The 14,121-nt window shown below is 44.2% G+C and overlaps 1 protein-coding gene across 3 annotated transcripts in view; it reads left to right on the top strand.

Moving 5' to 3' along the window:
- LOC143828385 (DNA-binding protein SATB2) overlaps positions 1–14,121 on the top strand; it is a 179,914-nt gene that overhangs the window by 91,427 nt on the left and 74,366 nt on the right. For all 3 annotated transcript variants that reach the window (XM_077318779.1, XM_077318782.1, XM_077318780.1), the window contains one exon: positions 2,298–2,770. In XM_077318779.1, the coding sequence (XP_077174894.1) occupies positions 2,298–2,770 (473 nt within the window). The remainder of the gene's footprint in view (positions 1–2,297; positions 2,771–14,121) is intronic.

The following is a 14,121-nucleotide window of genomic DNA, read 5'->3' on the forward strand; positions in this document are numbered from 1 at the left end:
GAATGACACAGCCGGCCTGCCAGATAGGAAAATGTGACACTTTTCATGCAGTATTATTGGGACATTTTTAAACGATTATAGAAGTGGCTTAAAATTACTCGAAACATATTTCTGGTGGTGGTCCAAAAGGGGGCATGATAATAAGGGAAAATGCCCGTGAAAACGTTTGTAATTGTTATACCAGCCAGCCATGAAAAGGTTAATGGCCTGGCAACATTTCCATTTTAAAACTTTATTTTTATAGGGGTATATAGCTTGGCTCAAAAACTGGATGTGTGTGGAAACTTGGCAAGAACACTTTCAACCCAGAAATATATTTCTGGTTTTCTAAACTTTCAAATGTATTTTGCTTCATTAATTAACACATCTTGGTTCTTCTTTTTAAAAATTCTTAAAAGACAAATTAGTAAAATACTCATGCCCCTACTCTGGAGTAGACTGCTTTGATTTTACAGTTCTTTAAATGAGGGCATATTTTCGCTCCCCATTTTTATTTGCAGAAGGAAAACAGAATATCAGGTGTTTGATTTATAGTAATTTTTATTGGATTCTTTTAAAATAATGAACAGCCCTTTAAAAAAAATCTCACTGATCGCAAGCAAAACTGGAAGCCTGCAGTTCAGTAATAGGCTTGGAAATTTTAGGATTGATTTGGGAGTTACACATTAGCAGAGGTTATGACACATGAAGCAATTGTGCTTTGAATCCATAATAAAAGTATATTACGGATGGAGTGTGTTGCACAGTTCATTCGGGGCCTTGAAACTGATTGATGGGTGAGACATGCAATGGAAACTTTTGTACACTCGTGTTGTTCTCACTGGTGTAAACCTATATAGGATCTCACAGCATGTGAAGAGGGAAATACAGTACTTTGTCTTGAAGCCTTTGCCTTGGTAAGAATGCCCAGTGAGAATGCTGAATTGGTTTGACGGGATTTATTGGTTGTGGGATTTTTTATCGATATTCTGTCACAAAATTTTATATCAGCTGTGGACTGAGAGAAAAACTATGGACATATGGAAGTAATAATAAGCAGAAAGCAAGGGGGCAGAAGTCTTCCCCACTTTGGTTGCCTGTGGGGTGCTGCTACCCATCCTTACTTAAGCTGTGATATATGTACAAGTGCATATCTGTAGGACAGTGAATGTTCCTATATATGTGCCAGTTTGCACATGAATGACACAGTCCAGTCCTGGATGCCTCTGCATACCGTCAGCTGTTTCCCATCTATCTCTTTCTTCTATGGTTCTCAAATGGAAAGTTCTGAGCAAAATGTGAGATGCAGTCCTTTCCCCAGTAGGGTATGCAAGAAGGAAGGAGTAAGAGGAACAAGGTTAGCAGAGAAAAGAGGTCCTGGAAAGTTTGATGGTGAAACTGGGGTTCACCTCTGCAGAATTTGCACAATGGCCATGAGATGCAGCTGGTGTCTCAAAAATGCAATACAAATAAAAGCACCAAACATGACAAATGACAAATAAAATATAAGCTTGTCTACTGTTGGAGAAAGGCCTCTTGTGGCGCAGAGTGGTAAAGGCAGCAGACATGCAGTCTGAAGCTCTGCCCATGAGGCTGGGAGTTCAATCCCAGCAGCTGGCTCAAGGTTGACTCAGCCTTCCATGGTCAGTAAAATGAGTACCCAGCTTGCTGGGGGGTAAATGGTAATGACTGGGGAAGGCACTGGCAAACCACCCCATATTGAGTCTGCCATGAAAACGCTAGAGGGCGTCACCCCAAGGGTCAAACATGACCCAGTGCTTACACAGGGGATACCTTTACCTTTACCTTACTGTTGGAGAACAGGGAAAGCAGCTTGGAGTTCTAGTGTGAGAGGCCCTGAGCAGTGCAGTAGATTTAGAAATGCGTCCCACTTTTTAAATGTATAGAATTCCTTTCTTGAGCCACTCTGTGTTCTTTCCCTGAGATGGTACTACCTGCCTATGCACAAAATTAACAGCTGGAATTGAAGTCTTTGGAAGCTTCTTGTCCTGAGTTAGCCACTACAGTAGTAAAACACCAGTGGGATTTCCAGTGGTTTGGTTGGGAGACTGAAGCAAGCAGTGAAGCCAAATCTTGGCATTCTGGTTTTATTTTTACTTATATTTTATTCTTTTGCTTGCATCTTTCCTCTGCAATCCTTACAAAAGATGCACATGACAAAAATTACTTTGGTGTAGAATAATCCAGCATTAGCTGTCTTGACAGTAAACGGAAAGCACTGCCGTATCTGTTTATATAAACATCCTTCTCTCTGTGTATTCTACTCGAATTACGATATACTTATTTTATTTTAACAGTGGAAAGAGTTGAAAGAGACAACCTGTCAGAATATTGTGTCCTGGGTCAACGTCCCATGCACTTACCAAATATCAACCAGCTGGCAACCCTGGGCAAAACGAACGAACAGTCTCCTCATGGCCCAATTCATCACAGTACTCCCATCAGAAACCAAGTGCCGACATTGCAGCCAATCATGAGCCCCGGTCTCCTTTCCCCTCAGCTCAGTCCACAGCTTGTTCGGCAGCAGATAGCAATGGCTCACCTGATTAACCAGCAGATTGCAGTAAGCCGGCTACTGGCTCATCAACACCCACAAGCTATCAATCAGCAGTTTCTAAATCACCCACCGATCCCTAGAACCATCAAGCCAGAGCCAACAAACTCCTCAGTGGAAGTCTCCCCAGATATCTACCAGCAAGTCAGAGATGAGTTGAAGAGAGCCAGTGTATCCCAAGCTGTGTTTGCAAGAGTGGCTTTCAATCGCACCCAGGTATTCATTTTTATTCTGTTTTCAGGGGGAGAATGTTTTCATTGTCACCGGGAGCATTATCTTGTGCTTCATCTCTTGATTTCATCATACTTTTGGAAACTTTTAAAATTTTAGTTTGGTTTAGATAAATGAGGAACATAAGCCCGATGATGTGGGAAGAAAGAGGAGATCATCTGGATTCTCTTTTCCGCTATTTATAAACTGGAAGGAAGCATGTGGAGTGATCCTGAAAGAATCTTTAGATGATTAGCTGCCCTTGGTTAGCTCTTGCAGTCAGTGAATCAAGGCCTATCCCAGTTTTTGAATATCGTCTCCTTGGGCTGTGTGTGTTCCCCTCCCTCCCCCTCTTAGTGTCCCTGGTCCATTTCCAGTCAACATATTAGGAGATCATTGGAAAAGAGTAGCCATAAGAATCTGTCAAGTGTCACAGTGTCTCACCTAGGCTTACTCTACATCTTACACAGACTTTCATGATTCTTTCCTTCACTGCTATTTTTTAAACCCAAAGGAGCCTAGATAGGCTGGGAGTCTCAGCAGGAAACTCTTAGGTGACAAGATGCTGTGCAACATTGGCCATTCATGTCCTTTACCAGCTCAGAATCACCAGGGCCAAGATGCTTTCCCTTCTGTGTCTGGAAAGAGAGACTTCTCACACATTCCCCAAATCCTTTACCTTATGGATGACAAATCAACTGGGGAAGGTTGTTTTGTAGTCAGTAATGAAAACTGCCTGGAAGCAGTAATGGGGTGGTTCAAGCAGAGTCGTCTGATTGAATTCCAGATCAGACTTAAGGTTCCGGTTATCATCTTTAAGGCCATACACAGTCTGAGCCCAGTGTACCTGAGGGCTTAAACCCCCAGAGTGCCCAACGCTCCAGCACCTCCAACCTCCTGGTGATCTCTGGCCCCAGGGAAGCTTGCTTGACTCAACCAGGTACAGAGCTTTCTCCATCCTGGCCTCCCCCTGGTAGAATCAGCTCCTAGAGGAGATCAGGGCCCTGACGGAACTCGAACAGTTCCGCAGGGCCTGCAAAAGGGAGCTCCTCTTCTAGGCATTTGGTTGAGGTCGACCTGAACTACCACTTCCCATGGGCCCTCCCCCTGAACCTCCCTCCCCTGAGCCTCCCTCTTATGGCACCCACTGCAGTTCCACCCAGCCCACTGCGCTATCAGTATGTGTTAATGTTCTCCATATTATTCTGTTGTGCTGTTATGTTGCTTGCTGTTATCATTGTATTGTTAAACTGAGTTATCTGTATTGTATGTGGACCGCCCTGAGCCTTTGGGGAGGGCGGTATATAAATATAAACAAACAAATACATAAAATAAAAGAGGAAGTAGTAGAACTGTTAGTTTTTATACCCTGTTTTTCACTATCCAAAGGAGTCTCAAAGTGGCTTACAATCTTCTCCCCTTGAGGTGGGTGGGGCTGGGAGAGCTCTGACAGAACTACTCTGTGAGAACTGCTCTGAGACAAGCCGAAGGTCACCCAGCTGGCTTCATGCGGAGGAGCAGGGAATCAAACCTGGTCATCCAGATCAGAGGCCACTGCTCTTAACCACTACACCATGCTGGCTCAGTGCACCAAGCAGCATCTTTCACTTTGCCATTCTGCTTATTTAGATTCCAACTCTCCAAGTTGCTTTGGGTTTTAAAAAAATGGAGGAGTGAATCATGGAGATGGTACAACGAGTAACCAGTGTATTTAGGCTTGAACATTTACTGTATGCATGCATGCATGTATATGTGTCAACTGCACTCTTGATCTGTTTGTTTCTGGGTCCAATATAAAGCACTGGTCATTGCCTTTAAAAAGAACAGAAAACCAAATTGGAATTAGCTAGGACCTGAAAGGTTGCATGTCTGGGCAACTTAGATGATAGGTCACAAAATTATATAAACGTTTATTTATTGTGCACTTCTTTGTTCCATTGTCTTTAAAGCCCTGCATGGCCTAGGGCCATCCTACTTTCCAAACTGCGCCTTCTGACCTATTCCCATGTACCACTTGAACTCTTCTGGGTCTGGATAGACATGAACTGAGTCAGGGGTCCTCCAACCTGGCTCACAGTCCAATTCACGATCCAGGGACTCCCACACTGTACAGCTGGTTGCTTGCGGTGACAGGTGTGTGCCATGTGAAAGGAGCCATGTGTCTTGGGGTCATGTGATTAAGGACACATGGAGCCAGAGAAAAGAGGAAACAGCCCTCCTGTGACGGCTTATTCTTGGGGAAATGGCACTGAAGCCCTTCTCCCCCTTTTGCAGAAGAAGAAGAAGAAGAAGAAGAGTTGGTTCTTATATGCCGCTTTTCCCTACCCGAAGGAGGCTCAAAGCGGCTTACAGTCGCCTTCCCATTCCTCTCCCCACAACAGACACCCTGTGGGGTAGGTGAGGCTGAGAGAGCCCTGATATTACTGCTCGGTCAGAACAGCTTTATCAGTGCCGTGGCGAGCCCAAGGTCACCCAGCTGGTTGCATGTGGGGGAGCGCAGAATCGAACCCGGCATGCCAGATTAGAAGTCGGCACTCCTAACCACTACACCAAACTGGCTCTCAGTACTTCCAGTAGTACTTCCAAGCAGCATGTGCTTGGCCATTAAATCTCCTGACCGTGCATAAGACTCTGAACCAGGTTGGTGAACGCCATAGGTTTGTGTGAAGGGTACCCACTGGCAGCTGCCTTCTTTTAGTGCTCTCAGGACTCTCTATGGCAGGGGTGGTCAACCTGTGGTCCTCCAGATGGACTACAATTCCCATGAGCTCCTGCCAGCAAATGCTGGCAGGGGCTCATGGGAATTGTAGTCCATGGACATCTGGAGGACCACAGGTTGCCTACCCCTGCTCTATGGGGCAAAAGTCAAGTGACAGGCATGTTCTGTGGCAGGAAAGGTCCTTTGTACTGGACCTCTGCCTCCTGCAGTGCCTCTTCCGCCTTTGCAAGGGCTAACCAGAGTGGGTGCAAGGATCACCTTTATTCTTTGCACTCAGGAAGGTATGTCCAGGGCATTTGGGGAAAGACAAATTGTTTTTGCAGGTCTGGCTGAACTGCTTTCATCGCAGTGCGTGTTTCTTTTATTGTGTCTTATTTCTCGTGTCATACGTGCTCACAGCTTTTTGTTGCTTGGTGAGCCTTGTTTAATCAAAGGAGTTGAAGTGGGATATAATAAACATTTAGAATATATTATGGAAGCCCAGTGTGCATGTTCACTTTGAGAATAGCAGCTATGGTGGCGGGGAGGCAGCAACTGAGAGCAAGGGAAAAGACAATGACGCTTGTGAACCGTTTTGTACCTCCCTCACCTTCTTTCCCTCTCCAAGTCAGCTATTTCCAAAAGTAGCCCCTGGATTTTTGCTACATGCTTATGTGTGTAATGTTTAGTTCTGTTTTGAGGTAACATATGAATCATGTCAAGAACTTTCAATGCTCTCTACTGGTTAATTCTTTTTTTGCCCCAGAATGAATTTCTCTGTTTATAGCTGTATCGAGGTCCACAATATGCACGTTTGTGTGAAAACTAAAATATAGTCTATGACTGTAATTCCAGGCGATTATTACAAGGCGATTATTACAGGCTAGAATGTATCTAGGTCCGTTTCCGAATCTCCGGGCTTTGTTAGACTAGTCAAAGAGCCGAAGCCAAGATTGCTGCGTCTTTTCCCCTTTTATCTCCTGGAGGTCTGCTTCCCACACAGCCCAGGCCAATTGTCTGGTCTACTGGATGAATGATTTTTTTTGGCACTGCCATCTTGGAAATGCCCTGTAATGTGGGAATTAATTAACATTTGCAACATGCTTTCATTGCTTCCTTTCTGCTATTAAATTCATAAGATGGCTACAGCCAGCAAAAACATTCACTTTCAATCAACATGACTGAATTTCTCGGGTTAGCCTTGAGGATATCAAATGAAAATTATAGTGGAATGCATGAGTATTTCCTTTTTAAAATACTGCTTTTAATTTGGAAAAGCATTTCATCCCTCTGGGATCATAACCTGTGTGTGGGTGTGTGGGTGCGCACGCGCGCACACAAAGCCCAGTTATAATAAATGTAGATAGTATTGACCCAATGTCTTATTTTGAACCTGAACAAGGGGTCAACGGTAACATTGGCTTTGTAGATTTTCTTCTACTGCTGTTGAGTAAAGGGGCTGTATTTCAGTGAAGCTGTTAAATCTGTATTGATGATACCCAAGACAGTGGTAAAAGAAAAGAAAAAGACTATTCCTAGGGCAAAAGATTCTAGCTGCCACTTTTATTTATTTATTAAACCTTTGTACCGCCATTCCCTTAGGCTCACGGTGGTTTACAAGATAAAAATTGCAATAAAACCCATAGTTAAAACCATTAAAACCAATCCATAATATCAACATTATCAACGTTAGGCAACAGACGAGCACTAACTAGCCCAAACCGCTAAGCCCCCTCCAAACCGCCCCACGTTAGCCGAGGGACATCAGGTTGCTTATACTATAATACTGTAATATGGGAGTGAGGCAATCAGATCATCCAGTTGAACTATTGAAGTATTAAGTTATACTAGAATTAGTGAACAGACACTGATTAACTAGAAGAGCAAGTCAACCATTACTATAGTCTTTCATGTTTTGTCCTACTCTAACCATGGATTTCATTCTTCTTGCAATATAACTGAAATTTTTTAGCCCTCCCCTTTTGCCTTTTGCCACAGCAACTGAAATGAAGCACTGGAGTGCTAGATGAAGACTGGGCAAATTAGGGTCATGTTATCTCAGGTGTAAATCTGACCAATTTGCTTTATTTCTTTATCTTTTCTCTCAGTGTCTGTACCCCCCGCCACGCACACGCACACATACATTTCTATTCACCCTGGGAAATTTTTTGGAGCAGGGCTTGTCCTTTTCTTCTGAACTTATGAAGGCTGTAGGGGAAGAAACATAACTCAGTGATAGAACAAATGAATTACATGGAGGAGGACACAGGTACAAAGTCTGGCATATGCAGTCATTGTGTTTGTGGGGGTAGAATCATAGAATTGGAAAGTAACTCCAGGGTCATCTAGTCCAACCCCCTGCAGAATGCAGGAAATTCACAACTACTGTGGGTTGCTGTGCTGAGACCTTGTAGAGCCTCTGCTACTGATTAAGTATAAAGCAGTGAGGGGAGGGGCCAAGGCTCAGTGGCAGAGCATGTGCTTGGCATACAGAAGGTCCCAGGATCAGTACCTGGCATTCCCAATGAAAGAAGAATCAAGTAATAAGTGATGGTAAAAGACTCCTCTCTGTGTGAGATCTTAAGAGACCAACTGCCAGTCTGAATATTTATTTATTTATTTATTTATTTATTTATTTATTTAATGCATTTGTATACTGCTCTTCCATAAAGACTCAGGGTGGTTCACATAGAACGTAACAGAATAGTACATAAAACTTACTGATTAAATGAATGAAAGGTAACAGTAATGGCAACAATAAACAGAGAAATAACATTCAGCATAATGAACAATCTAACAGGCCCATGGTTGGTCTGGTCTGTTACATGGGTTCAGGGAGGGAGGATTGGGGCCCAGTGATCAACCGCAACCAAATGCCTGTTGGAGGAGTTCCCTTTTGCAGGCCCTACAGAACTGTTTTAGCTCTCTTAGGGCCCTGATCTCCTCTGGGAGTTCGTTCCACCAGGTGGGGGCCAGGACAGTAAAGGCTCTGGCCCTGGTTGAGGTCAAGCGGAATTCCTTGAGGCCAGGTATCACTAGCTGGTTGGAGGTGGTGGAGCATAGAGCTCTTTGAGGGGCATGAGCAGAGAGGTGGTCCTTCAGGTACACTGGCTCAGACTTCGTATGACCTTAAAGGTCATACCAAGACATTAAGCCTGATCTGGAATTCAACAGGTAGCCTGCACAATTGTTGGAGGACAGGCCAAATGTTGGGACCTCCACATGTTGCTGTGAGGACCCTGGCTGCCTCATTCTGGACCAGTTGCAGTTTCTGGATCAAAATTAAGGGTAGGCCTGCGTAGAGCGAGTTGCAGAATTCTAGCCTGGAAGTGACCATCAAATGGGTCACTGTGGCTAGGTATTACGGGGCCAAGTAAGGGTGCTGGTAGTTTGGCTTGGTGAAGGTGGTAGAAGGCCAGTTGCATTATTCTCATGACCTGGACTTCCATGGAAAGGGAAGTATCCAAGATCACACCCAGGTTCCTGGTGGAGTGAGCCACTGATAGTTGCACTCCATCCAGGATGGGAAGACATGTTTCCTCGCTTGGACTCTTCCTGCCCAGCCGCAGGACCTCCATCTTTGAAAGGCTGAGCTTCACACGACTCTGCTTGAGCCACCTCATCACTGCTTCCAGGTAGCTGGCTAATGCTTTTGGGAGAGAATCAGGGTAGTCATCCATCAGGAGGAAGAGCTGGGTGTCGTCTGCATATTGGTGACAACCCAGCCCGAACCTCTGTACCAGTCGGGCAAGAGGGTGCATGAAGATGTTAAATAGGATCGGAGAGAGGACCACTCCTTGAGGGACTCTACATGTGAGTTGGCATTTGCTTGAAAATCTCTTTCCTAGTGCTACAATCTGTCCATGACCCCGGAGAAAGGAAATCAGCCACTGAAGGGCTATCCCCCGAAAAGACAATATTGTCCTTGAACCAATGGCCTGATTTAGTATAAGGCCTATATGTGTTCAGGATCCAATATTCATTAGATCATTGACAATGGGTGTGTGAGTCACTTGCAAAGCAGTTTGGGGAACTTATGATAATGGTATCTCTCTGTGTGTAGGACGGCTATAGGAAGCAGTTTGACAACTTGGTCAGCTGTTTAATTCGTTGGCAGATGCAGGCTGATATGGAGAAGGACTGGAATGGGAAAAAAGAGGTTTGGAAGTTAGGAGAAAGAACATGCATGTTCGGGGGAAGACAGCAGTTTGGAAGCGAAGGCCAATTTGGAGTCTCGTTAGAAATACAACTAAATATTCTGATGTACTCCATGTTATGAAGAAGAAGAGTTGGTTCTTATATGCCACTTTTCTCTACCTGACGGAGTCTCAAAATGGTTTACAGTCGCCTTCCCTTTGCTCTCCCCACAACAGACACTCTGTGACATGGGTCAGGCTGAGAGAGCCCTGATATCACTGCTCGGTCAGAACAGCTTTATCAGTGCCGTGGTGAGCCCAAGGTCACCCAGCTGGCTGCATGTGAGGGAGTGCAGAAGAAGTCGGCATTCCTAACCACAGCACCAAACTGGTTATGTACAAAACTGCATATTTTGGGGTATTTAAATGAACTGGCTGGTGTTTTTTATTAATCACCAAATGATGGACTAGTGTGTTAATCCTTACACAGTGTGATGGTGTGTTGAGCATTAACCTGCAATTAAGTCCAGCTTCATAAAATATGTACTGTGGGGCTTGTTTAATAGATAAACTATTCTCTAATTTATTTTAAAGTCCAATGACCTACTTACACAGAGGCTGAAAAAGCCCTTTTACAAACATTATTTCTCCCCTGAGATCTTCCAACTGAGTAAATCTGTTAAATGATGTAGAGGAAGCTTTAATCCAAACTAGGCTAAGTCCATTGAAACAAATTGCTGACACATGCGCGTATTGATAGATGGGGTTGGTAGCTCAAAGAGTTCTGAGCTAAGGCTATAATGCAGGGGTAGTCAACCTGTGGTCTTTCAGATGTCCATGAACTACAATTCCCATGAGCCCCTGCCAGCAAATGCTCTTCTGCCAGTGGAATTCTATTTATATAATGGATCAGCAAATCATATGATGGCCCCCTACCTATAGTTTGAAGCATCTTGCCCAGCTGCAGAAAGCTGAGGTGTCAAGAAGAAGGCTGGACCAGGATCCATTTTACTTAAATTTAGTTTTCTAAATGGCGGGTGATTTTTTTTTGTGTATAAAGGAACACTCAGTCATGTCCCACGCAGCAGGAAGGAAGTCACAGTTCCTGTAGATATTGTCCTACACAGTTCTGCCTTTTGGGGGGGGGGGAGCGGGACTGTGCAGGCAGACTGTGATACATTTGGATATGTGCTCAGGAGGGGTCATGGCTTAATAGTAGAGCATCTGGTTGGCATGTAGAAAGTCCCAGGTTCCGTCCCTGGAATCCCCAGTTAAAAGATCTGGCAATAGGTCAAGGGAAATGCCGCTTGGTAAGATCTTGAAGAGCCACTGCCAGTCTGGGTAGACAATACTGATTGATGGACCAAGGGTCCGATTCAGTATAAACCAGTTTCTGTACTGTTTCTGTTCTATGTGAACCACCCTGAGCCTTCGGGGAGGGCGGTATAAAAATATAAGAAAGAAAGAAAGAAGAAGAAGAGTTGGTTCTTATAGGCCGCTTTTCTCTACCAGCAGGAGTCTCAAAGTGGCTTGCAATCACCTTCCCTTGCCTTCCCCCACAAGAGACACCCTTTGAGGTAGGTGAGGCTGAAAGAGCCCTGATATTACTGAAGAAGAAGAAAAAGAGTTGGTTCTTATATGCCACTTTTCTCTACCAGCAGGAGTCTCAGGGCCATTCCGCACGACTTAAATGTAGCAGAAGTCTTACCTTTGGTAAACGCTATTAATCCAACGTTCCGCATGACGTCGTACACAATCTGCAATACTCCTGCAAAAATTGCTTAGTTGTAGCGCTTTTCAGGAAATCCAGAAAAGTGGATTCCCGCTAAAAAAAACCCTGAGAACAACCTGCAACACATCCAAAAAAGACATGTGCATTCTCAATGTAGTGGCAGAAAGAATGTCCCTCCCTCGGTCTCGCCCCTGAGCTTCTGGAGACGTGGTCGCCATTTTTTCCCCTTAAACCAGCGAAAGCAACGAATGAGCGAGGCTTCTCCGGCTAAAGTCCCTCCACAAAAGTGCTTAACAGTAAAACAAAGCTCCCTACTATCTTTAAAGTTCCCAAGCACAATACAGTTCCCTGTTCGACACTGCCCGTAATTTCGGCCACAAATCGCGCCCATGGGGGGGGGGGGATTTTTTTTTTACTTGAAGAGCGTGTAAACGATTACGCCAGCAAAAAATGTCTTTCTGAGACAATGAATGAACAAATATTCATTGCAACTGGTGTGTTTGGGTTTTTAAAAAACAGCTTTAAAGGGAAAGGGGCTTTTTGGGAGCACGAAACACAACAGTTCATTGGCTGTTCTGTTTGATTAACGGCCAGGGGCGGGAAGAAGCATGGAAAAATATCACTTCCTTTGTTGCTATTCCAGCGAGACCGGAAACATGTGGGGAATTAATACAATGCTACTGGGACTTCAATATTCCACTAGAATTAAAGGTATGCGGAATTACGAAATTTCACTATTAAATACAGTGTTTCTGCATACTGCAAACATTCAGCAAAATTGGTCCTTGTGCGGAAAGCCCCTCAAATTGGCTTATAAACTCCTTTCCTTCCTCTTCCCACAACAGAAACCCTGTGTGGTAGGTGAGGCAGAGAGAATTCTGAGAGAAACTGCTCTGTTAGAACAGCTTCTAAGAGTTCTGTGTCCAGCTCAAGGTCATCCAGCTGGCTGCATATGACGGAACGGGAAATCAAACCCACCTGTCCAGATTAGAAGCCAGCACTTTTAACCACTACACCGAGTGGCTATTTTTGTGTGGCACGGGGAAAGATTTGTTGCACGCTTAGGATTGCAATCTAAGCAAGCTGCCTAGCATGATATGTGGCAGCTTTTTGGCAGGGCAAACCATGGAGACTTAAAAAAATAATTATCTGTCTAAAATTTCACTTCCATTTTTAAGGAATGGAATCTAAGTAGTGTGTGAGGACAGGTTTCCAAAATGTGAACTTCTTCCCAAACTAATGAGCGTATTTTCTTGAAGGTCAATCTACTGCAAGAATATCAGATATAGAGCCATCTCTTCTGATATTCTTCAAAAAGGACTATCATCGTTCCTCTTCATAAATATCTTGTAGTTATATGCTGATTTCTCTCTCTGTCTTCATAATTCCCCATAGATCTATCAGCATGCATTGTCCTTCCTAAAAAGAGACACTAATAAAGAGACTTTATTAAGCTAATGCGATAGCACCATTTTCTTTGAGGAGCAAAACATTTCATTTTTAATAATAAAAATTGAATTCCCATCATTGCACGTGGTGTACATTTTATTCAAATCAGACTGAGTGCTGCTGTTCCAAGGCTAAGCAGACCTCTCCTGAGATATATATACGTTAAGCATTAGTTTAATGAGTTTTAAGATTCAGACTCATATCAATATAAGGTAATGAATTAAAGTTTAAAGCGAGCTCAGTATTGAAATTCAGGATGCGTCATAGAGGTCTAACCACACCACATCCAGAGTAGGTCCCTAATGGTTGCGGAATTATCTTTTGATATATATCAGATTGAAGACTATCTTGGGCTGTCTTGAAATATCAGTCATTCTTAAAACAACTATATGCCCATCAAATGAAGTGAAGAAATTAATGAACAATGAGCCAGCTTGGGGAAGTGGTTAGGAACGTGGACTTCTAATCTGGCAAGGCAGGTTTGATTCCATGCTCCCCCACATGCAACCAGCTGGATGACCTTGGGTTCACCACAGCACTGATAAAGCTCTTCTGACCGAGCAGTAATATCAAGGCTCTCTCAGCCGCACACACCTCACAGGGTGTCTGTTGTGGGGAGAGGAAAGGGAAGGCGACTATAAGCCGCTTTGAGACTCCTTTGGGTAGAGAAAAGCGGCATATAGGAGCCAACTCTTCTTCTTCTTCAATAATCTCAGGGCTCTCTCAGCCTCACCCACCTCACAGGGTGTCTGTTGTGGGGTGAGGAATGGGAAGGCAATTGTAAGCCGCTTTGAGACTCCTTTGGATAGAGAAAAGCGGCATATAAGAACCAACTCCTCCTTCTACTTGTAACCCACCTCAATTCCATGGAGAGTGGCAGGCTGTACACACACACACACACACACAAACATACACATGTGTATAGTTTAACTGCTATTTAAGGACTTACTGAGAGAAAAAGGAATGGATTCCAAACAGCTGTCTCTTGTAGCTTCCAGGTGAAAGGGCTGCAGTGCAGTAGTTATTAGCTCCAGGCCATTAGTTTGCTTATAGGCATTAGGCAGGGCCTTTTGTGGCGCAGAGTGGTAAAGCAGCCAACATGCTGTCTGAAACTCTGACCATGAGGCTGGGAGTTCAATCCCAGCAGCCGGCTCAAGGTTGACTCAGCCTTCCATCCTTCTGAGGTTGGTAAAATGAGTACCCAGCTTGCTGGGGGGTAAACGGTAATGACTGGGGAAGGCACTGGCAAACCACCCCGTATTGAGTCTGCCATGAAAACGCTAGAGGGTGTCACCCCAAGGGTCAGACATGACTCGGTGCTTGCACAGGGGATACCTTTACT

This window comes from Paroedura picta, unplaced genomic scaffold (assembly GCF_049243985.1).
Source record: "Paroedura picta isolate Pp20150507F unplaced genomic scaffold, Ppicta_v3.0 Ppicta_v3_sca22, whole genome shotgun sequence".
In the NCBI taxonomy this organism is placed as follows: Eukaryota; Metazoa; Chordata; class Lepidosauria; order Squamata; family Gekkonidae; genus Paroedura; species Paroedura picta.